Genomic DNA, 26,272 nt, shown 5'->3' on the forward strand with positions numbered 1-26,272 from the left:
CGGTGGATTTGGTAGAGGTCGGGGAGGACTTTTGCTCCTGGGAACTAGCCGAAGCTGGTGTTCTTTTCCCCCTACCTCTACCTCTGGCGAGGAAGGATGAACCGCGCCCCTTTCTGAATTTATGAGACCGAAAGGACTGCATCTGGGTTTTCTTTTGCTGTGGGGGAATGTAAGGCAGAAAAGAAGACTTACCCGCGGTAGCTGTGGAAACCAGGTTCGCGAGGCCTTCCCCAAACAGAACTTCACCCTTGTAAGGCAAAGCCTCCATAAGTCTCTTGGAGTCAGCATCCCGAGTCCATTGGCGGGTCCATAGTGACCTCCTAGCTGAAATTGCCATGGCATTTGCTCTTGAACCCAAGAGCCCAATATCTCTCGCAGCCTCCCTCATATATAACGCTGCGTCCTTAATGTGACCTAATGTCAACAAAACACTGTCTTTATCGAGGGTGTCCATGTCAGAAGACAAGTTATCTGCCCATGCTGCAATTGCGCTCCCCACCCATGCCGACGCTACCGCCGGTCTGAGCAGGGCTCCTGTAGTCGCATAAATTTGATTTTAAGGTAGTTTCCTGCCTGCGATCCGCAGGATCTTTTAAGGTCACCGTGCCCGGGGACGGTAGGGCCACCTTTTTGGACAAGCGCGTCAGGGCCTTGTCCACCGTGGGTGAGGATTCCCACCGTAACCTGTCCTGTCAGGGGAAGGGATACACCATTATAATTCTCTTGGGAATCTGCAGTTTCTTGTCTTGAGTTTCCCAAGCCTTTTCAAATAAAGCGTTCAGCTCATGTGGTGGGGGAAATGTTACCTCAGGTTTCTTCCCCTTAAACATACAGACCCGTGTGTCTGGGACAGACGGGTCCTCTGTGATATGTAAAACATCTTTTATTGCAATAATCATGTATTGAATACTCTTTGCCACCCTTGTGTGCAACTTTGCCTCATCATAGTCGACACTGGAGTTGGAATCCGTGTCGGTATCAGTGTCTGCTAACTGGGTAAAGGAACGTTTTTGGGAACCTGAAGGGTCTTGTGACACAGTAAGAGCCATGGAGTGACTCCCTGGTTGGCATTTGGACTCTGCTTTTTCCAATCTCTTATGTAATAAAGCCACATTTGCATTCAAAACATTTCATATGTCAACCCAATTAGCCGTCGGCGGTGCCTCCGGAGACAATACTACCATCTGCTCTGCATCCTCCCTAGAAGAGCCTTCCGCTTCAGACATGTCGACACATACGTACTGACACCCCACACACACTGGGATATATGGATATGGGGTCAGACCCACAATAAGGCCCTTTGGAGAGACAGAGAGAAAGTATGCCAGCACACACCCAGCTCCCTGTGGTTCTGAAACAAAGTCCCAGACTAGTAAGCGCTTTTATAATAATACATTTTGCACCAAATTAATGTGCACCCCCCCCCCCTCGTTTTGCACCCTGTTACTTGTGTACAGCAGGGGAAAGAGTCCGGGAGCATCTTCTCTGCAGCACGCTGTGGAGAAAATGGCGCTGGTTAGAGCTGAGGGAACAAGCTCAGCCCCCTCGATGGCGGGCTTCGGTCCCGCTGTTTCTTTATACTGGCGGGGCTTTATATACTGCCTCAGCAGTATCTATACTTGTGCCAACCTATATATGAGGTAAAAATTGCTGCCCAGGGCGCCCCCCCTGCGCCCTTGCTGTGCCGTTGTGTGTGTGTGGGGGAGAAATGTCGTGTAGCACGACTGCTGCGCGGTACCTCACGAAGATCTGAAGTCTTCTGCCGCCTTTGAAGTCTTCTTGCTTTCTATACTCACCCGGCTTCTATCTTCCGGCTCTGCGAGGAGGATGGCGGCGCGGCTCTGGGACGAACAGCGAGGACGACACCTGTGTTCTGACACTCTGGAGCTAATGGTGTCCAGTAGCCTAAGAAGCAGAGCCTATCAGTAAAGTAGTTCTGCTTCTCTCCCCTCAGTCCCATGATGCAGGGAGTCTGTTGCCAGCAGTGCTCCCTGAAAATAAAAAACCTAACAAAAGACTTTTCAGAGAAACTCAGTAGAGCTCCCCTAGTTTATGACCAGTCTCCTCTGGGCACAGAATCTAACTGAGGTCTGGAGGAGGGGCATAGAGGGAGGAGCCAGCTCACACCAATTAAAAGGTCTCAGGGTGCCCATGTCTCCTGCGAGCCCGTCTATACCCCATGGTCCTTACGGAGTCCCCATCATCCTCTAGGACGTAAGAGAAAATGGGATTTCCCAAAGCAATTTTTAGTGGTGGGGACGCTCTTGATTAGACAGGAGAACCTTGTGCCCAAATTCAGCGTCATGAGAGGCACAGGTATCCATGGCATAATGTCTAATGAATGTGTTAATGGAAGACCATGTGGCTGCCTTACATGTCTGTTCTGCTGAAGCACCATGTTGCGCTGCCCATGAAGGACCTACCTTAAATGTAGAGTGAGCAGAGACATCAGCCGGAACAGGGAGATCAGCTCGAGAATATGTTTCTGAAATAGTCATTCGAAGCCATCTTGCTAACGTCTGTTTAGTAGCAGGCCATCCCCTCTTGTGAAATCCGCTGTTCAGTAACTGCTCTCTTGATCTCGCTTTTATGAGGAGATCGTCCAAGTACGGGATAATTGTGACACCTTGCTTTCGCAGTAGCACTATCATTTCCGCCATTACCTTGGTGAAAACTCTCGGGCCGTGGAAAGACCAAACGGCAACGTCTGGAATTGGTAATGACAATCCTGTACCGCAAATCTTAGGTACGCCTGATGAGGTAGATAAATGGGGACATGAAGGTATGCATCCTTTATGTCCAGAGATACCATAAAATCCCCCCCCTTCCATGCTGGCGATGACCGCTCTTAGCGAATCCATTTTGAACTTGAACCTTTTCAAGTATAGGTTCAGGGATTTTAAATTCAGTATGGGTCTGACCGAACCGTCCGGTTTCGGGACTACAAACAGGGTCGAGTAATATCCCCTTCCTTGTTGAAGCAGGGGAACCTTGACCACCACCTGTTGAAGATACAATTTGTGAATTGCATTTAACACCGTCTCCCTCTCCTGGGGAGAAGATGGTAGGGCCGATTTGAAAAACAATTTCTATGGCCCGGGGATCCACCTGCGAGTGAACCCAGATGTGGCTGAAAACCCGAAGACGTGCCCCCACTGGAGCGGAGTCCTTTAGCGTAGAGCCCCAGCGTCATGCGGTGGATTTTGTAGAGGCCAGGGAGGACTTCTGTTCCTGGGAACTAGCTGTGTTGTGCAGCTTCTTTCCTCTGCCCTTACCTCTGGCAAGAAAGGACGCACATCGTACTTTCTTGTATTTTGGTGATCGAAAGGACTGCATTTGATAATGTGGTGCTTTCTTAGGTTGTGAGGGAATATAAGGCAAAAAATTTGATTTACCAGCTGTAGCTGTGGAGACCAGGTCCGAGAGACCTTCCCCAAACAATTCCTCCCCTCTGTAAGGTAAAACCTCCATATGCCTTTTTGAGTCGGCATCACCTGTCCATTGCCGGGTCCATAGGATTCGTCTAGCAGAAATCAACATAACGTTTATTCTAGAACCCAGTAGACTAAGGTCTCTGAGCATCTCTCATATAGGACAGCATCTTTTATATGCCCTAGGGTCAATAACATAGAATCCTTATATAGGGTCTCAATCTCCGCAGATGAGGTACCTGTCCATGCTGCTACAGCGCTACAAACCCAGGCCGACGCAATAGCCGGTCTGAGTAAGGTACCTGGATGTGTATAAATTGACTTCAGGGTAACCTCTTGCTTGCGGTCAGCAGGATCCTTGAGGGCAGCCGTTTCCTGGGATGGCAGCGCTACCTTTTTGGATAAGCGTGTCAATGCTTTATCCACCCTAGGGGAGGATTCCCAACGTATCCTGACCGTTGGCGGGAAAGGATACGCCATAAGAATCCTCTTGGGAATCTGCAGTTTTTTGTCTTGAGATTCCCAAGCTTTTTCACATACAGTAATTCGTTCAACTCATGTGAGGAGGGAAAGGTTACCTCAGGTTTCTTCCCCTTATACATGTGTACCCTCGTGTCTGAGACAGGGGGTTCCTCTGTGATATGCAAAGCCTCTTTGAATGCAATAATCATATACCGAATACATTTTGCCACTTTTGGCTGTAACCTGGCATCATCATAGTCGACACTGGAGTCAGAATCCGTGTCGGTATCTGTGTCAACAATTTTGGATAGTGGGCGCTTTTGAGACCCCAAAGGTCCCTGCGACATAGGGGCAGGCGTGGGTTGAGACCTTGGCCGTACCCTAGCTTCAGCTTTGTCTAATCTTTTGTGCAACAAATTTACATTAGCACTTAAAACATTCCACATGTCCATCCAGTTAGGTGTCGGCGTTGTCGACGGAGACACCTCATTCATTTTTACCTCCTCCTCCTCCTGAAAGCATTCTAGCTCAGACATGTCGACACACACGTACCAACACACCACACACTCAGGGAATCCTCTTATCTGAAGACAGTTCCCCCACAAAGCCCTTTGGAGAGACAGAGAGAGAGTATGCCAGCACACACCCCAGCGCTATATGACCCAGGAAAAAACACTATGGGGTATATGCAATTCACGGCGAATCGCGGCAAATTATCGCCGTTTTTTAATTCGACACAATTCGACAGGTGAATTCCGGCAGGTGGCTGCCGGAATTCACCATATTCAATGAAAAACGGATTCGACAGTCCCGCGGGCGAAAAATGGCCGATTTGCCGGATTTTGCAGCGATTTAAAAAAATGGGAAAAACCCGGAAAAAAAATGGCGTGTGGTCCCCCCTCCAAAACATAACCAGCCTCGGGCTCTTCGAGCTGGTCCTGGTTCTAAAAATCCGGGAGAAAAATTGACAGCGGATCCCCCGTATTTTTAAAACCAGCACCGGGCTCTGCGCCTGGTGCTGGTGCAAAAAATACGGGGGACAAAACGAGCAGGGGTATTTTTCACACCAGCATCGGGCTCCACTAGCTGGACAGATAATGCCACAGCCGGGGGTCACTTTTATATAGTGCCCTGCGGCCGTGGCATTAAATATCCAACTAGTCACCCCTGGCCGGGGTACCCTGGGGGAGTGGGGACCCCTTCAATCAAGGGGTCGTCGTCCCCCAGCCACCCAAGGGCCAGGGGTGAAGCCCGAGGCTGTCCCCCCCATCCAAAGGCTGCGGATGGGAGGCTGATAGCCTTGAGTAAAATGTCAGAATATTGTTTTTTTTTCAGAAGAACTACAAGTCCCAGCAAGCCTCCCCCGCAAGCTGGTACTTGGAGAACCACAAGTACCAGCATGCGGGAGAAAACCGGGCCCGCTGGTACCTGTAGTTCTACTGGAAAAAAAATACCCAAATAAAAACAGGACACACACACCTTGATAGTAAAACTTTATTACACACTGCCGACACACACATACTTACTTATGTTGATACGCCGACTGCCACGGTCTCCGACGATCCGAGGGTACCTGTGAAAAAAATTATACTCACCTCAATCCAGTGTCCGGTAGATAATCCACGTACTTGTTAAAAAAAAAAAACGAACACCCGAACCACCGGACTGAAAGGGGTCCCATGCTTTCATATCAGACCCCTTTCCCCGAATGCCGGGACACCGCGTGACTCCTGTCACTGAAGTCCCTTCAGCCAATCAGGAAGCGCTACTTCCGTGGCGCTCACCTGATTGGCTGTGCGCTGTCTGAGCTGTCAGACAGCGCATCGCAAAGCCTCTCCGATACTTTCAATGGTGGGAACTTTGCGGGTAGCGGTGGGGTTAACCCGCGGTCAGCCGCTGACCGGCGGGTGACCTCACCGCTAGCCGCAAAGTTCCCACCATTGAAAGTAATGGACGGTGCTGTGCGATGCGCTGTCTGAGTTCAGACAGCGCACAGCCAATCAGGTGAGCTGTTGCGCTTACTGATTGGCTTTAGAGACCTTTCTGTGACAGCTGTCACTGAGAGGTCTCTCTGCATTCGGGGAAAGGGGTCCCATGTGTCAACATGGGACCCCTTTCAGTTCGCTGGTCGGGTCTTTGCGTTTTGTTATTTTGCCAAGTACGTGGATTATTTTCTGGACGTGGATGTACCTCTGGACGCTGGAAGGTGAGTATAATTTTTTCACAGGTACCCTCGGATCGTCGGAGACCGTGGCAGTCGGCGTGTCAACATAGGTAAGTATGTGTGTGTCGGCAGTATGTAATAAAGTTTTACTATCAAGGTGTGTGTCTCCTGTTTTTATTTGGGTATTTTTTTCCAGTAGTACTACAGGTACCAGTGGGCCCGTTTTTCTCCCGCATGCTGGTACTTGTGGTTCTCCAAGTACCAGCTTGCGGGTGAGGCTTGCTGGGACTTGTAGTACTACTGGAAAAAACAATATTCGGACATTTTACTCAAGGCTATCAGCCTCCCATCCGCATGCCCTTGGATGGGGGGGACAGCCTCGGGCTTCACCCCTGACCCTTGGGTGGCTGGGGGGGGGGGGGACCCCTTGATTGAAGGGGTCCCCACTCCCCCAGGGTACCCCGGCCAGGGGTGACTAGTTGGATATTTAATGCCACGGCAGCAGGGTACTGCATAAAAGTGACCCCCGGCTGTGGCATTATCTGTCCAGCTAGTGGAGCCCGATGCTGGTGTGAAAAATACTGGGGACCCCTACTCTTTTGTCCCCCGTATTTTTTGCACCAGCACCAGGCGCAGAGCCCGGTACTGGTTTTAAAAATACGGGGGATCCCTGCCCAATTTTTCCCCGCATTTTTAGAACCAGGACCAGCTCGAAGAGCCCAAGGCTGGTTATGCTTTGGAGGGGGGACCCCATGCAATTTTTTTCCGGGATTTTACCATTCCATCTATAAAAAATAAATAAAAAAATTAAATATATAAATAATACTTGTGCCTCCAAAAAAGACAAAACAAGTACCTAATCCCTTCTAATATAAATAGATCTGATATTACCAAGAAAAAAAAACACAAAAAAAACATGTTTTAATTTTTTTTTATTGGTTTCACCCTCCAAAGTGTGGCGGATTGAAAATGACGCATTTGCTGTCTAAAAGCACTGCTGTCGAATTTCCAAACTTGAATTGAATACACTTTGGTCGAATTGCAGCACTTGTATCATTGCAGAAAAGTCGAATTTGCAAAAAGTCGAATTTCAAAAAGTTTTTTTGACGGAAAGTACTGACCTGCATTGACTAATTTTTTTTTGTGCCGAAAATGACCCGAAATTCGACAATTTCGGGAATTCGACCGCAATTGCATATACCCCTCTATAATTATGTGTTTACCCAGTAGCACTGTTTTACTTATAATTTCCGCCAACTATGTGCCCCCCCTCTACTTCTAAACCCTCTTTCACCGTGTGATTGAGCAGGGGAAAGTCCGGGGAGCTTCCTCTCAGCGCTGTGCTGTGGAGAAAATGGCGCTGGGGAGTGCTGAGGGAGAAGCCCCACCCCCTCGACGGCGGGCTTCTGTCCCGCTCAAATATACTGTACACTGCCGGGGGCTCCTTATATATACAGTGGTTAGCTGTATATATATAATTTTTGGCATAAAAGAGGTTTACATGCTGCCCAGGGCGCCCCCCCCCCTGCGCCCTGCACCCTTACAGTGACTGCCGTGTGTGAGGTGTATGGGAGCAATGACGCACAGCTGCAGTGCTGTGCGTTACCTCAGTGAAGATCATGAAGTCTTCTGCCGCCTCTGAAGTCTTCTTTTCTTCTCATACTCACCCAGCTTCTATCTTCCGGCTCTGCGAGGGGGACGGCGGCTAGGGTGAGATCCTGCGTACCAATCCCTCTGGAGCTAATGGTGTCCAATAGCCTAAGAAGCAGAGCCTTGAAACTCACAGAAGTAGGTCTCAGTCCCACGATGCAGGGAGTCTGTTGCCAGCAGGTTCCCTGAACATAAAAAAACCTAACTAAAATACTTTCAGGAAACTCAGGAGAGCTCCCTGAAATGCACCCAGTCTCCTCTGGGCACAGTATTAAACTGGGGTCTGGAGGAGGGACATAGAGGGAGGAGCAAGTGCACACCCAGATCTAAAGTCTTTCTTAAAGTGCCCATGTCTCCTGCGGAGCCCGTCTATCCCCCATGGTCCTTACGGAGTCCCCAGCATCCTCTAGGACGTAAGAGAAAATATTTTCTGCAGACTTGAAGCCAATACAGCCTCCAAGTGAATCATTCATTGTGATGGAATCAGAGACGACTTTGCCCAATTTATGAGCCATCCGTGTTTCTGTAGACAATTTATTGTCTGTCGGAGATGCAATTCCTGGGATTGTGCCAGGATTAAAAGATCGTCGAGGTATGGAAAAATCCTTATCCCATGCTTGCGGAGATACGCTGCCATAACAACCATGATCTTGGTAAATACTCTGGGAGCTGTGGCTAACCCAAAGGGTAAGGCCTGGAACTGAAAAGGTTGCTGGAGGATGGCGAACCTGAGGTAATACTGATGGGACAATGCTATAGGCACATGCAGGTAAGCATCCTGTATATCCAGAGATACCATGTAACCCCCTGGTACCATGGCCAAAAATATGGAGCGCAACGTCTCCACGTGGAACCTTGGGACCCAAATGTATTTGTTTTAACATTTTGAGATTGAGAATTGGCCGGAATGACCCATTTGGCTTCTGAACCAAAAATAGGTTGGAGTAAAAACCCTGCCCCTGTTGTGCCGGGGGTACTGGAATAATTACCCCGGAATCAAGTAATTTCTGAACTGCTTCTTGTAGTGCTCTGGCCTTCGCCTCTACATGAGATGGGCTGGTGCAAAAAAAACATTTGAGGAGGCTGCTTCTTTAAAGGGAAAACATAACCCAGAGATACCACTTCTTGCACCCAAGCATCTGTCGTCTATACCATAAGTCGAGAGCTGCATGTATGGGTTAATAGTGTACCCTATTCCTGAGGTTGAACCTGTCAGGTATACTGGATAAGGCTTGTGCAAACATAGCCCAAGGTGGATCTATTTGTCGTTGAACAGGGATCTGCCTTGCAATCTGCTGAAACTCAAAACAATTTGCACATAACCCATCATGTGCCAGATGCTGAGCTGATAACCCCACCTTACAGGATAAACATGTTATGAGTGTTGGTGTTACTGTTATTGTAACCTCGTCACTTTTGCTGCTCTTAGACATGATAATCAGCTTTTCACAGTATACTACACAATCTGTGACTGTAATCACTTTACATGTATAAAAGTGATATCAATTTCACCCCAACCCAAGCACGAGCATTGAGGCTCAGAAGAAACCACTGACAAACATACATAAAGTCAGCACTCACACTAGCGGTCAGTCACATGATATATATTAGTCTTATGAGCATATTATCAACTACGAACACATTTCAAGTATGTAGGAGTACATATTATTGCATTCTGTTCTATACAGTTATTTAACGTATTCAGACGCATTGCGAATAAAACCACAGTAATGTACACAGACTCATATGCAATAGGCACTAAAATGTAACTATGCATATTGACAAAAGTTGATAGTGCTGTATAACCCGTACTCCAGTAGAGTGGGATACAGGTAGACTCACCCCGCTTCCAGGATCGATCAATACGTTCACGAACGCTGAGTGGATCCAGACGCTACTAGTGTACACTACCGCTCCGGTAACTTTTTAGTGGACACAGACGCTCAGTGAACGTTAGTGCATGCAGACGCACCCGTCTGCGACCCGATCTCCTAGCGGAAAACTTAGTGTATACAGACGCAGCGGCCTATGCTTGTGACAGAGTCCCTACGTGGTAGCGTCAGACGGAAGTGAGGCAATCAGTTTATGGCGGGAGACACACGGAAACTGGTCAGGATCTGGGGGTAGGGGCGACCAGGAGAGCATCTGACTCCCCACCGCTGACATCAACCCTAGGGATCGCCACCTCAAACTAATCCTAGTGCCTTATGATTTCTAAGGCCTAGCGCTGGAGCACCCGTGGTGGTGGCGTGCCAGCTACTGTTTGGTAGTCTCCCCCCAAACAGTGCGGCTGTGTCCGTATTCCCCTTCTAAGCGGATCCGATGCCTTACCTTCTCCACATGTTCCGGCCACAGCCTGGTAACGTCTGCTGGACCTGCTAGTATATCCAACACAGACGCCCGTCGAGACAGCACTTGTACCGTGGGTAAGCGTTGTTGTGTCCCGTCAGATAGTTGTTGGAGCGACTCTTTCCAATATGCGTGTAAGACGCTGTTAGGAAAGATCACTCAAAAAACTATGTAGTAAGACTATAAAAATAAAATAAAAAAGCTTAGGGCTGCCAAACACAGCACCCTGTGACCGTGGTCCGGACTCCTTCCTCACCAAACAAAAAACTGATTTGACTAAGTCGGTGGACGGGGATATATGGATGTGGAACCAGCCGGAGAAAATAGTAATGCAAGACACATTTATGTATGTAGTAAGGCTACTGGGAAACCTTAGATTGAGCAATATTGGATCTGGCCATTACATTCCCTAAAGTCATAACCTCAGAACTGCACAGAGCAGGAACTATTATTCACAAGTAATTAGGAATGTGTTCATCATGAACAAGTCCACAATTACCGTCTGAAGGTTACACAATTATTTCAAGTCTACACAACTGATATTTGAGGATAAAGCCTTTAACAGAAAACACTCCTGAAGAAATCACTTTTGATTAAATGCATTGGGTGACACGCAATTTGGATGTAGAGTGAATTGGAGTGGATAAGAACAAGCCCGCCCATGCAAGGGTGACAACAAGTGCAAAACGCTTGTCTTATGATTATACAGATATGTACTTGTGATAAGCTTTTACTCTGTTTTACTTGAAGTTCTAGATTCAAATTTCATTTTGTTTCTGAATCTTATACGAATTGTATTTGGTGAGCTCAGGTCTACTGTACAGCAGGAAATATTCCATACCTGCATCATCTAACAAAATGCATATAAATTAGGCACTCCACAAAAAACAATTCTAATGATATTACATACATACATACATACATATATACACATTTATATATAATCACTAATAATAAACTTCTGCTTGTTACTTTTAATAACATTATCGTGTTGTGTGTAATAACTCTCTACATGTGATATTTGTCATGGATAGCCTTGTGTTATAAACAACCAATTGAGAACAGGGCTGATGGCGGAGGAGGGTGTAGGATAAGAGATTGCTGTAGTGACTGAGCAATGAGAATATGTGACTTCTGTAATAAGTGTTTATTACTCACCTGTGCTGATATCTGTAGGGATCTCCTCCTCCTTACACTGCTGATCACCCCTCACATACGTCTCTTCTTCTCCCTCTATATCTTCTGCCTTTATATCAGTCACATACGTCTCTTCTTCTCCCTCTATATCTTCTGCCTTCATATCAGCCACATACGTCTCTTCTTCTCCCTCTATATCTTCTGCCTTTATATCAGTCACATACGTCTCTTCTTCTCCCTCTATATCTTCTGCCTTCATATCAGTCACATACGTCTCTTCTTCTCCCTCTATATCTTCTGCCTTTATAGTAGTCACATACGTCTCTTCTTCTCCCTCTATATCTTCTGCCTTTATATCCATCACATACGTCTCTTCTTCTTCCTCTATATCTTCTGCCTTAATATCAGACAGACGTTCTACCTAAATAACCAGAAAAAAAAGGATTTATGGTAAGAACTTACCGTTGTTAAATCTCTTTCTGCGCGGTACACTGGGCTCCACAAGGATAAATTCGGGTGTAGAGTAGGATCTTGATCCGGGGCACCAACAGGCTCAAAGCTTTTGACTGTTCCCAAGATGCATTGCGCTGCCTCCTCTATAACCCCGCCTCCGTGCACAGGAGCTCAGTTTCGTTAACCAGCCCAATGTAGTAGCAGGTATCAGAGACGACAATCGCTCGTAGCCAAGTACACCGCAAACTCACCACAGGAAAGGGTGTCAGCGGCTATGCCAATACCAACCCAAAGAAGCGAAGTGTGTCAGGGTGGGCGCCTTGTGGAGCCCAGTGTACCTCGCAGAAACAGATTTAACAACGGTAAGTTCTTACCATAAATCTTGTTTTCTGCTGCGGGGTACACTGGGCTCCACAAGGATTAACATCGGGGATGTCCTAAAGCAGTTCCTTATGGGAGGGGAAGCACTGTAGCGGGCACAACAACCCGGTGTCCAAAGGAAGCATCCTGGGAAGCAGCGGTATCGAAGGCATAGAACCTTATAAACGTGTTCCAGCGGACCACATTGCCGCCTTGCACAACTGTTCAAGGGTTGCACCATGGTGGGCCGCCCAAGAAGGTCCAACCGACCGAGTAGAATGGGCTTTAATGGTAGCAGGAACCGGACGACCAGCCTGTACATAACCATGTACAATCACCATTCTAATCCACCTGGCCAAAGTCTGCTTGGAAGCAGGCCTGCCACGTTTGTGAAAACCAAACAACACAAAAAGAGAATCAGATTTCCTAAAAGAGGCAGTTCTCTTCACATAGATACGGAGAGCCCGTACCACATCCAAAGACCGCTCTTTGGAAGACAACTCAGGAGAATTAAAAGCCGGAACCACAATCTCCTGGTTAAGGTGGAAGGAAGACACCACCAAAGGCAAATAACCCGGCCGCATTCTAAGAACCGCCCAGTCACGGTGAAAAATGAAATAGGGAGACTTACAGGATAAGGCACCCAAGTCCAATACCCTTCTATCTGAAACAATCGCCAGCAAGAAGAGGACCTTAAGGGACAGCCACTTAAGGTCAGCAGAGGCAGGAGGCTCAAACTCTTGCAAGGCCTCCAAAACCACGACAAGTCCCAAGGGGCCACAGGTGGCCCATATGGAGGCTGAATCCGCAGCACACCCTGAGTGAATGTATGGACATCAGGTAGGGTAGCTATCTTTCTCTGACACCAAACCAACAAAGCAGAGATGTGAACCTTGAGGGATGGCAGAGATGTGAACCTTGAGGGAGGCCAGACGCAGGCCTAAGTCCAGGCCCTGTTGTAGAAAGGCCAATAGTTTGGCCGTACTCAACTTGAAAACGTCATGATTATGAGACGCACACCATGTGAAATAAGCATTCCAGACTCTATGGTAGATCCGAGCAGAAGCCGGCTTACGGGCCTTCAACACAGTTTGAATGACCACCTCAGAGAAACCCTTGGCCCTCAGGACGGAAGCTTCAAGAGCCACGCCGTCAAAGCCAGAAGGGCCAAATCCTGGTAAACACAAGGGCCCTGAACGAGGAGGTCCGGTCATTGTGGAAGTAGAAGGGGATGATCCCACGAGAGACCCAGTAGATCGGAGAACCAGTGCCATCTGGGCCACGCTAGAGCAACCAGAAGTAGGTTTCCGCCTTCTTGCTTGAACTTCCGTATTACTCTGGGCAGGAGTGACACCGGAGGGAACACATACGGTATCTGAAAGTTCCATGGAATTGCCAGAACGTCCACGAACGCAGCTTGAGTATCCCTTGTCCTTGCTCCAAAGACTGGACCCTTGTGATTGTGTCGAGATGCCATCAGGTCCACATCTGGAAGGCCTCACTTGTCCACGAGGAGTTGAAACACTTCTGGATGGAGGCTCCACTCTCTGGCATCTACGTCCTGATGAATGAGAAAGTCCGCTTCCCAGTTTAGGACCCCCGGAATGAACACTGCTGATATGGCTGTCAGATGACGTTCCACCCACTGAAGAATCTGTGATACTTCCCTCAATGCCATGCGGCTTTGAGTGCCGCCCTGAATGCTGTACGCCACCATAGTGGCATTGTCCAATTCTACTTGAACAGGTCTGTTCTGTATGAGATGCTGGGCCATTGTCAACGCATTGAACACTGCCCGCAGTTCCAGAATATTTATCGGGAGTAGAGACTCCTCCTTGGTCCACCGACCCTGAAGAGAGTGCTGTTCCAACGCTACTCCCCAACCTCTTAGACTGGCATCCGTCGTCAGCAGGACCCAGTTGGATATCCAGAAGGGACGGCCCCTGCACAACCGTGGGTCCTGGCGCCACCAGCATAGTGACAGGCGGACCCCCAGAGACAAGGAGATCATGTGAAACCTGATACGGTGAGGCAGGGCATCCCACTTGGACAGAATCAAATTCTGCAGAGGGCGAGAATGGAATTGAGCATACTCCACCATGTCGAAAGCCGACACCATGAGACCTAGCACTTGCATTGCCGAATGAATCAACACTTGCGGACGAGATAGGAAGCATTGAATCCTGTCCTGAAGTTTCAGGACTTTCTCCTTAGACAGGAACAACTGCTGGTGGTGAGTGTCCAATAACGCTCCCAGGTGTACCATGCTCCGAGCAGGAACCAGGGAGCCACCCATGGGCTTTCATGCACTGGACCGTCAGATCGAGATGACACAAGAGAAGATCTGGGGAATTCGCCAGGATCAACAATTCATCCAGAGACGGTAGGATCCTGACCCCTTGACGGCAGAGTGAAGCAGTCATGACCGCCATAACTTTGGTGAAAACTCGGAGAGCCATTGTCAAACCAAAGGGTAACGCCCGAAATTGGTAACGTAGGTTGCACACCGCAAACCTCAGGTACTGCTGATGAGATACCGCAATAGGAATATGCAGGAAGGCATCCTGTATGTCCAGGGAGACCATAAAGCCCCCAGGCTCCAAGGCCAGAACAACAAAGCTCAGAGTTTCCATACGAAACTTGGGAGACCCGCACATGCTTGTTCAAGGACTTCAGATTGAGAATGGGCCGTGAGGAACGTCCGGTTTCGGGACTAGGAACAGCAATGAATAGTACCCGTTGCCTCTTTGATCAGGAGGGAGTGTACCACCGAATGCAAAGTGTTTGCTTTTGCCGAATCCAGAGGCACATCTGTCAAACAAAATCGATGAGGGGGACGATTCTTGAAGGGTATGGCGTAACCTCGAGCGACGACTTCCCTTACCCAGTTATCCGAAGTGGTCTGCAACCATTCCTGGGCAAAACCTGGAAGTCGGCCCCCCACCTTGGGATCCCCCAGTGGGAGGCATGCCCCGTTATGTGGCAGGCTTGTCAGTTTTAGAAGCAGGCTGATGGGCGGCCCAGGCACGATTCGGTCTGGGCTTGGCAGGTCTGGAAGCACGAGCTTGCTTTGGGCACGCCTGACCTTTTGCTTTTCATGGAAGACGAAAGGGCAGAGGGAAAGTACTTTTAGCCTTCTGTGCGGAAGGAGCCGTACTAGGTAGGCAAGCAGTTTTAGCAGTAGCCAGATCAGCCACAATCTTATTGAGGTCTTCTCCAAAGAGAATGTCTCCCTTGAAAGGAAGCACCTGCAGGGTTTTCTTGGAAACCACATCCACCGAACAGAATCTCAACCAAAGGATACGTCTGGCCAAGACAGACATAGTAGCAGCCTTGGTCTCGAGCACCCCGGCATCGGGGGCTGCCTACTTAAGGAATAGAGAAGCCGTGGTAATATACGAGAGACATTGTCGAATATGCTCAGACGCATTGGAAGGCAGATCCGCCTCAAACTCCTGAGCCCACGCCTCAACAGCTTCAGCAGCCCAAGTTGCTGCAATGGATGGCCTATGCACAGCCCCTGCTAGGGTATAAATCGCTTTTAAACAGCCCTCCACACGTCTATCCGTCGGTTCCTTCAGGGAGGTGACGGTAGTTACTTGTAGAGCAGAGGAAACAACCATTTCCTCCATTACGTCTACGGCCTCACTACCACGCAGTGTGGGAGAAGCCCCAGCGTCATTTCCACGTGTAGCAGACATAAGAGCGTGCACAATATCGGGCAACCTGGTACAAGGTGTAGCAGCAATATACCCAGCAAGAACACTTGGTGATGTGACTATGACAGCACAAACCGGGAGTTCAAGAGATATAAATCAATATGGTGACTATAAATCACAAGGAAAAATACACAGCAAGTATATCTTGTGATACAATCCTATATTATACAGAAAGAAATCTGAGACACTTAGTCCCTCAGGTATAGCAATATAGGAATAGCACGCCGAGTGAAATACCCTTTACTAGATCGCTGGATCGCGGTAAAGTGCGGCCAGAGAGACCCCTTACCTCCCCCGTACCTGCGGCCCCCACGATCCGGGAGGACGGCGGCGAGTGTGTGACTGATGTTGTGAAAGAACCGGAGCCTCCGCTGCAGTGACCCGGCAACCAGGGCGCGGGAGTATACAGCGCCGCTGGGGGTGATGGAGCTGCAGTCAGGGAAGTCTGGGAGACGTTGCCGGCTGCAGCCCTGTTACTCTGTCAGAAGACTCTTCAGTCTTTTCCTTTACAATAAAGCCATCAATAGGCTGCCTAATGCAGCACCCCTGTTATGTGCCTGCTTACTGCAAGACTCCAACTTACAGACTGAGCTCCTGTGCACGGAGGCGGGGCTATAGAGGAGGTGGGACTATAGAGGAGGTGGGGCTATAGAGGAGGTGGGGCTATAGAGGAGGTGGGGCTACAGAAGAGGTGGGGGCTATAGAAGAGGTGGGGCCTATAGAAGAGGCGGAGCTATAGAGTAGGCGGCACTGTGCATTTTGGGAACAGTCAAAAGCTTTGAGCCTGTTGGTGCCTCGGATCAAGATCCTACTCTACACCCGATGTTAATCCTTGTGGAGCCCAGTGTACCCAGCAGCAGAAAATACAATGGCATTTACATAGTGATTAAACTGAGGTGAAACAGTATAATATCAGTGTATAAGTCACGCTGCTCTACTCTCACCCTAAATCCCTCCTACCTGATCGTCCTGTGGGATCCTGTGATTCTCCTCTGTACAATCCTGGGAATACAGAGGACGGGGACATCTCTCTGGGGTATCTCTGTTACCGGGCCCATCTGTAGGAGACACACAGTGACTGAGTACAGTGTATATATGTGATTATCAGATGATGTGTGTATATAGGGGCCCCCATACCTGCTCTCCCCTGTACAATACATAACAGTCTCCTCTTACCCAGTGATGTGAGGGGCCGGTGATTCTCCATCATCACGTCCTTGTACAGACCCCTGTGTTCCTCTATATACTCCCCCTCCTGCATGGAGACATAGACAGTGACATCCTGACACCTTATAGATACCTGACACACACAGTGATACAGTCATCACCCAGACACATCCCCTGGTGTTACTGTATAATGTCCCATTCCCAGCAGTCACCTCTCCAGTCATCACCCAGACACGTCTCCTGGTGTTACTGTATAATGTCCCATTCCCAGCAGTCGCCTCTCCAGTCATCACCCAGACACATCCCCTGGTGTTACTGTATAATGTCCCATTCCCAGCAGTCTCCTCTCCAGTCATTACCCAGACACATTCCCTGGTGTTACTGTATAATGTCCCATTCCCAGCAGTCACCTCTCCAGTCATCACCCAGACACTTTCCCTGGTGTTACTGTATAATGTCCCATTCCCAGCAGTCACCTCTCCAGTCATCAACTAGACACATTCCCTGATGTTACTGTATAATATCCCATTCCCAGCAGTCACCTCTCCAGTCATCACCCAGACACGTCCCCTGGTGTTACTGTATAATGTCCCATTCCCAGCAGTCACCTCTCCAGTCATCACCCAGACACATCCCCTGGTGTTACTGTATAATATCCCATTCCCAGCAGTCACCTCTCCAGTCATCACCCAGACACATCCCCCGGTGTTACTGTATAATGTCCCATTCCCAGCAGTCACCCCTCCAGTCATCACCAGACACATCCCCTGGTGTTACTGTATAATGCCCCATTCCCAGAAGTCACCTCTCCAGTCATCATCCAGACACGTCCCCCGGTGTTACTGTATAATGTCCCATTCCCAGCAGTTACCCCTCCAGTCATCACCTGCACACGTCCCCTGGTGTTACTGTATAATGTCCCATTCCCAGCAGTCACCTTTCCAGTCATCATCCAGACACATCCCCAGGTGTTACTGTATAACGTCCCATTCCCAGCAGTCACCTTTCCAGTCATCATCCAGACACATCCCCTGGTGTTACTGTATAATGCCCCATTCCCAGCAGTCACCTCTCCAGTTATCACCCAGACACATCCCCCGGTGTTACAGTATAATGTCCCATTACCTGCAGTCATCCTCTCCAGTCATCACTCAGACACATCCCCTGGTGTTACTGTATAATGCCCCATTCCCAGCAGTCACCTCTCCAGTCATCACCCAGACACATCCCCTGGTGTTACTGTATAATGCCCCATTCCCAGCAGTCACCTCTCCAGTCATCACCCAGACACATCCCCTGGTGTTACTGTATAATGCCCCATTCCCAGCAGTCACCTGTCCAGTCATCACCCAGACACGTCCCCCGGTGTTACTGTATAATATCCCATTCCCAGCAGTCACCACTCCAGTCATCACCCAGACACATCCCCTGGTGTTACTGTATAATGTCCCATTCCCAGCAGTCACCTCTCCAGTCATCACCCAGACACATCCCCTGGTGTTACTGTATAATGCCCCATTCCCAGCAGTCACCTCTCCAGTCATCACCCAGACACATCCCCCGGTGTTACTGTATAATGCCCCATTCCCAGCAGTCACCTCCTCAGTCATCACCCAGACACATCCCCTGGTGTTACTGTATAATGTCCCATTCCCAGCAGACACCTCTCCAGTCATCACCCAGACACATCCCCCGGTGTTACTGTATAATGTCCCATTCCCAGCAGTCACCTCTCCAGTCATCACCCAGACACGTCTCCTGGTGTTACTGTATAATGTCCCATTCCCAGCAGTCACCTCTCCAGTCATCACCCAGACACGTTCCCCGATGTTACTGTATAATACCCCATCCCCAGCAGTCACCTCTCCAGTCATCACCCAGACACATCCCCTGGTGTTACTTTATAATGTCCCATTCCCAGCAGTCACCTCTCCAGTCATCACCCAGACACGTCCCCCGGTGTTACTGTATAATGTCCCATTCCCAGCAGTCACTCTCCAGTCATCACCCAGACACATCCCCTGGTGTTACTGTATAATGTCCCATTCCCAGCAGTCACCTCTCCAGTCATCACCCAGACACGTCCCCGGTGTTACTGTATAATGCCCCATTCACAGCAGTCACTCTCCAGTCATCACCCAGACACGTCCCCTGGTGTTACTGTATAATGTCCCATTCCCAGCAGTCACCTCTCCAGTCATCACCCAGACACATTCCCTGGTGTTACTGTATAATGCCCCATTCCCAGCAGTCACCTCTCCAGTCATCACCCAGACACATCCCCTGGTGTTACTGTATAATGTCCCATTCCCAGCAGTCACCTCTCCAGTCAGCAGCTGAATGATCTTGTTGGTGAGTTCCAGGATCTTCTGGTCACTGTCTCTCTCATGTATCAGTGAGTGAGGTGGAGGCACTGTGATGGGGCTGTGGGTCCTGCTTAGTCCGCCTGACACACGAGGATGGCTGCTGGGTGTCTCACACTCACCAGAGATCTTCTTCACTACTGTGTAACCCTGCGAAATGGGGGAGACATCAATATCGCTGCAAATACTCCCAGATCCCCTCACTTCCCCAGTCATGTACCTGTACTATAACTATAGATATACCGGTAAGTGATGTCACTGTGATGTTCCCAGATCCCATCACCTTCCCAGTCATATTCCTGTATTATTACTATAGATATAAGTAATGTAAATGTGACGTTCCCAGATCCCCTCACCTCCCCAGTCATGTCCCTGTATTATTACTATAGATATAAGTGACATCACTGTGATACTCCCAGATCCCCTCACCTCCTCAGTCATGTTCCTGTATTATTATTATAGATATGTTATGTCACTGTGACACTCCCAGGAGTCTGATATACATTTGCTTCATACTGCTCCAATTATCATCTGTTACACATGCCAGGGATATTATGGTCTCTGCTTTAATACATCCTAGATTTTGAGCAATATTTTCAATCCCCACCGTATCCCTTATCCAAAATGCTTGGGACCAGAGGTATTTTGGATATCGGATTATTCCGTATTTTGGAATAATTGCATACTATAATGAGATATCATGGTGATGGGACCCAAGTCTAAGCACAGAATGCATTTATGTTACATATACACCTTATACACACAGCCTGAAGGTCATTTTAGCCAATATTGTTTTATAACTTTGTGCATTGAACACAGTTTGTGTACATTGACCCATCAAAAAACAAAGGTTTCACTATCTCACTCTCACTCAAAAAAGTCAGTATTTCCGAATATTTGGATATGGGAAACTCAACCTGTAGTAATAATAATAATGACACTAAAGGCTGCACCCCAGTATAAAAATAATAACAGATGTATTTAAAAGCAGAACACATCAGACCATTCCTCCTGTATTGTAGACCATCACTCCCAACACATAATAATAATAATACCAGGACACCACAAGCTGCTGTCCCTGTATAATAATAACAGTACACAAAAACCTGCTCCCCCTGTATAACACTAATAACAACAGGACACCACAGGTCTCTCCCCCTGTATAATAATAATAAAATCACACAATAGGCTGCTCCCCCAGAAAAAATATAATAGGACACTACATGCCGCTCCTCCTGTATAATAACAATAACAGGACACCACAGGCTGCTCCCCCTGTATAATAATAATACCAGGACACCACAAGCTGCTGTCCCTGTATAATAATAACAGTACACAAAAACCTGCTCCCCCTGTATAACACTAATAACAACAGGACACCACAGGTCTCTCACCCTGTATAATAATAATAAAATCACACAATAGGCTGCTCCCCCAGAAAAAATATAATAGGACACTACATGCCGCTCCTCCTGTATAATAACAATAACAGGACACCACAGGCTGCTCCCCCTGTATAATAATAATAACAGGACACCACAGGCTGCTCCCACTGTATAGTAATAATAACAGGACACCACAGGCTGCTCCCCCTGTATAATAATAATAATAATAATAACAACAGGAAACTACAGTCTGCTCCCCCTGTATAGTAATAATAACAGGACACAAATGGCTGCTCCACCTGTATAGTACTAATATCAGGACACCACAGGCTGCTCCCCCTGTATAGTAATAATATCAGGACACCACAGGCTGCTCCCCCTGTATAGTAAGACGCCATTACCTGATCTCCACGGACACTGGGAGGCTGCAGCAGTCGATGAAAACTCATTTCCTGTATAAGGAACACACAGTCCGGAAGTAAGGTGGAACGCACAGGCAGGAAGTAGGGCATGATTGGCAAAACCTGCTTCCTGGTTATTGGCCCCTCCCCTCCTCCACCTCGCACGCAGCTCCACCCCCAGTAATGACAAAAACCACAAAAGTCCTCACTGCAGGAGGCTGGCGGCCATTTTCTTGTAGACCAGTTCGGCATCAGCTGCGGCAGCAATAGGTTCCCTGGCCGTGTAGTGACGTCAGGAGCGGCGGCCATTTCCCCCTGGTCTGAGCTCCGCCTTCCTTCTATCATACCCACAAGGCAGCAGGAGCAGAGAGCAGCCATTGCTGTGTCTGGCAGCAGGTAATGATATTATTATTATTATTCTATAGGCTGAGCAGCTCTGGTGTCAGGTTCTGTACTACAGGGGGAGCAGCCTCTGGTGCCTTGTTATAGTGCAGCTGGAGCAGCCTCTGGTGCTGCATTATCCCTGTACAGGTGGCTGACACTCAAGTGTCTTATTACCGTAATACAGGTGGCGCAGAGCCCGCCGTTACCGTAATACAGGTGGCGCAGAGCCCGCCGTTACCGTAATACAGGTGGCGCAGAGCCCGCCGTTACCGTAATACAGGTGGCGCAGACTCCGCCGTTACCGTAATACAGGTGACGCAGACCCCGCCGTTACCGTAATACAGGTGGCGCAGACCCCGCCGTTACCGTAATACAGGTGGCACAGACCCCGCCGTTACCGTAATACAGGTGGCGCAGACCCCGCCGTTACCGTAATACAGGTGGCGCAGACCCCGCCGTTACCGTAATACAGGTGGCGCAGACTCCGCCGTTACCGTAATACAGGGGGCGCAGACCCGGCCGTTACCGTAATACAGTTGGAGCAGACCCCGCCATTACCGTAATACAGGTGGCGCAGATCCCGCAGTAACCGTAATACAGGTAGCGCAGACCCCGGCCGTTACCGTAATACCGGTGGCGCAGACCCGGCCGTTACCGTAATACAGTTGGAGCAGACCCCGCCATTACCGTAATACAGGTGGCGCAGATCCCGCAGTTACCGTAATACAGGTAGCGCAGACCCCGGCATTACGTAATACCGGTGGCGCAGACCCGGCCGTTACCGTAATACAGGTGGCTCAGACCCCGGCGTTACAGTAATACAGGTGGCGCAGATCCCTGAGTTACCTTAATACAGGTGGCGCAGACCCCGCCGTTACCGTAATACAGGCGTCGCAGACCCCGCCGTTACCGTAATACAGGTGGTGCAGCCCCTGCCATTACTGTAATACAGGTGGTGCAGACCCTGCCATTACTGTAATAAAGGTGGCGTAGCCCCTGCCGTAACCGTAATACAGGTGGCACCGACCCCGCCATTACCGTAATACAGGCGGCGCAGACCCCGCCATTACCGTAATACAGGCGGTGCAGACCCCACCGTTACCTTAATACAGGTGGCGCAGACCCCGGCGTTACCGTAATACAGGTGGCACAGACCCCGTAGTTACAGTAATACAGGTGGCACAGACCCCGTAGTTACCATAATACAGGTGGCGCAGACCCAGCCATTACCGTAATACAGTGGCGCAGACCCCACCGTTACCGTAATACAGGTGGTGCAGACCCCGGCGTTACCGTTATACAAGCGGCGCAGACCCCGGAGTTACCGTAATACAGGTGGCGCAGACCACGCCGTTGCCGTAATACGGGTGCAGCAAACTCTGCGGTTACCGTAATACGGGTGGCGCAGACCCTGCCGTTACCGTAATACAGGTGGCGCTGACCCCTCCGTTATTGTATTTCCATAAATGGAACATTACAGGTGTTGTGTCCTTTGGCATTGTACTATACAGGGGGAGCGGCCTGTGTTGTATTAATATTCAGGGGAGCTGTATTAATATTAAGGGGAGCAGCATATGTTGTCATAATATACAGGTAGAGCGGCCTGTGTTGTCATAATATACAGGGGTAGCATCCTGTGCTGTCATCGTATACAGGAGGAGCGGCCTGTATTGTCATAATATACAGGGGTAGCATCCTATGCTGTCATAGTATACAGGAGGAGCGGCCTGTGTTGTCATCCTGTGCTGGCATAGTATACAGGGGGAGTGGCCTGTATTGTCATAATATACAGGGGTAGCATCCTGTGCCGTCATTGTATACAGGAGGAGCGGCCTGTGCTGTCATAGTATAGAGGAGTAGCATCCTGTGCTGTCATAGTATACGGGGGGAGCGGCCTGTGTTGCTATAATATACAGGGGTAGCAGTCTGTGTTGTCATAGTATACAGGGGTAGCATCCTGTGCTGTCATAATATACAGGTGTAGCATCCTGTGTTGTCATAATATACAGGGGTAGCATCCTGTGCTGTCATGGTATACAGGGGGAGCGGCCTGTGTTGTCATAATATACATGGGTAGCATCCTGTGCTGTCATAGTATACAGGAGGAGTGGCCTGTGCTGTCATAGTATACAGGGGGAGCGGCCTGTGTTGTCATTGTATACAGGGGGAGCGGCCTGTGTTGCTAAAATATACAGGGGTAGCAGCCTGTGTTGTCATAGTATACAGGAGGTAGCTTCATCTGCTGTCATAGTATACAGGTGGAGCGGCCTGTGTTATCATAATATACAGGGGTAGTATCCTGTGCTTTCATTGTATACAGGGATAGTAGCATAATGTACAGGGGCAGCGTCCTGTACTGTCATAGTATACAGGAGGAGCGACCTGTGTTGTCATAATATACAGGGGCAGCGTCCTGTACTGTCATAGTATACAGGGAGAGTGGCCTGTGTTGTCATAATATACAGGGGCAGCGTCCTGTACTGTCATAGTATACAGGGGGAGCGGCCTGTGTTTTCATAATATACAGGGTTAGCATCCTGTGCGGTCATAGTATACAGGGGGAGCGGCCTGTGTTGTCATCCTGTGCTGTCATAGTATACAGGGGGAGCGGCCTGTATTGTCATAATATACAGGGGTATCATTCTGTGCCGTCATTGAATACAGGGGGAGACGCCTGTGCGGTCATAGTATACAGGGGGAGCGGCCTGTGTTGTCATCCTGTGCTGTCATAGTATACAGGGGGAGCGGCCTGTATTGTCATAATATACAGGGGTATCATTCTGTGCCGTCATTGAATACAGGGGGAGACGCCTGTGCTGTCATAGTATACAGGGGGAGGGGCCTGTGGTGTCTTGTTCCTATTATTATATAGGGTGAGCGGCATGTAATGTCTTTCTATACAGAAGGAGTGGCGTGTGTTGTCATAATATACAGGGGTAGCATCCTGTGCTGTCATAGTATACAGGGGGAGCGGCCTGTGTTGCTAAAATATACAGGGGTAGCAGTCTGTGTTGTCATAGTATACAGGAGGAGCGGCCTGTGTTTTCATAATATACAGGGGTAGCATCATGTGTTGTCATAGTATACAGGGGGAGCGGCCTGTGCTGTCATAATATACAGGGGTATCATTCTGTGCCGTCATTGTATACAGGGGGAGCGGCCTGTGCTGTAATAATATACAGGGGTAGCATCCTGTGCTGTCATAGTATACAGGGGGAGCGGCCTGTATTGTCATAATATACAGGGATAGCATCCTGTGCCGTCATTGTATACAGGGGGAGCGGCCTGTGTTGTCATAATATACAGGGGTAGCATCCTGTGCTGTCATTGAATACAGGGGGAGACGCCTGTGCTGTCATAGTATACAGGGGGAGGGGCCTGTGGTGTCTTGTTCCTATTATTATATAGGGTGAGCGGCATGTAATGTCTTTCTATACAGAAGGAGTGGCGTGTGTTGTCATAATATACAGGGGTAGCATCCTGTGCTGTCATAGTATACAGGGGGAGCGGCCTGTGTTGCTAAAATATACAGGGGTAGCAGTCTGTGTTGTCATAGTATACAGGAGGAGCGGCCTGTGTTTTCATAATATACAGGGGTAGCATCATGTGTTGTCATAGTATACAGGGGGAGCGGCCTGTATTGTCATAATATACAGGGGTATCATTCTGTGCCGTCATTGAATACAGATGGAGCGGCCTGTGCTGTCATAATATACAGGGGGAGGGGCCTGTGGTGTCTTGTTACTATTATTATATAGGGAGAGCAGCATGTATTGGCTTTCTATACAGAAGGAGTGGCCTGTGCTGTCATTGTATACAGGGGTAGCATCCTGTGCTGTCATAGTATACAGGGGGAGCGACCTGTGTTGCTAAAATACACAGGGGTAGCAGTCTGTGTTGTCATAGTATACAGGAGGAGCGGCCTGTGTTTTCATAATATACAGGGATAGCATCATCTGCTGTCATATTATACAGGGGGAGCGGCCTGTGTTGTCATAATATACAGGGGTAGTATCCTGTGCCGTCATTGTATACAGGGGTAGTAGCATAATATACAGGGGCAGCATCCTGTACTGTCATAGTATACAGGAGGAGCGACCTGTGTTGTCATAATATACAGGCGGAGGGGCCCTCTATTATTATAGAGGGTGAGCAGCATGTATTGGCTTTCTATACAGAAGGAGTGGCCTGTATTGTCATAATATACAGGGTGTAGCATCCTGTGCCGTCATTGTATACAGGGGGAATGGCCTGTGCTGTCATAGTATACAAGGGGAGCGGCCTGTGTTGCTGTAATATACAGGGGGAGCATCCTGTGCTGTCATAGTATACAGGGGGAGCGGTCTGTGTTTTCATAATATACAGGGGTAGCATCCTGCACTGTCATAGTATACAGGGGGAGCGGCCTGTGTTGTCATAGTATACAGGGGGAGCAGCCTGTCTTGCTATAATATACAGAGGTAGCAGTCTGTGTTGTCATAGTATACAGGGGTAGTGGTCTGTGTTGTCATAATATACAGGGGTAGCATCATGTGCTGTCATAGTATACAGGGGGAGTGGTCTGTGTTGTCATAATATACAGAGGTAGCATCCTGTTCCGTCATTGTATACAGGGGTAGTGGCATAATATACAGGGGTAGCGTCCTGTGCTGTCATAGTATACAGGAGGAGCGACCTGTGTTGCCATAATATACAGGCGGAGGGGCCTGTGGTGTCTTGTTCCTATTATTATATAGGTTGAGCGGCATGGATTGTCTTTCTATACAGAAGGAGTGGCCTGTGTTGTCATAATATACAGGGGTAGGTTCCTGTACTGTCATAGTATACAAGGGGAGCGACCTGTGTTG

At 48.9% G+C, this 26,272-nt stretch overlaps 1 protein-coding gene across 1 annotated transcript in view; it reads right to left on the reverse strand.

The window, feature by feature from the left end:
* Window positions 1-26,272, reverse strand: part of LOC134983236 (uncharacterized) — a 178,558-nt gene that overhangs the window by 24,615 nt on the left and 127,671 nt on the right. The window contains exons 14-16 of the mRNA XM_063948969.1: window positions 16,902-16,974; window positions 16,686-16,783; window positions 11,215-11,614 (exon numbers count right to left, since the gene is read on the reverse strand). Coding sequence (XP_063805039.1) covers window positions 11,215-11,614; window positions 16,686-16,783; window positions 16,902-16,974 — 571 coding nt within the window. The remainder of the gene's footprint in view (window positions 1-11,214; window positions 11,615-16,685; window positions 16,784-16,901; window positions 16,975-26,272) is intronic.

The sequence above is a fragment of the Pseudophryne corroboree genome (genome assembly GCF_028390025.1).
Source record: "Pseudophryne corroboree isolate aPseCor3 chromosome 3 unlocalized genomic scaffold, aPseCor3.hap2 SUPER_3_unloc_10, whole genome shotgun sequence".
NCBI lineage: Eukaryota > Metazoa > Chordata > Amphibia > Anura > Myobatrachidae > Pseudophryne > Pseudophryne corroboree.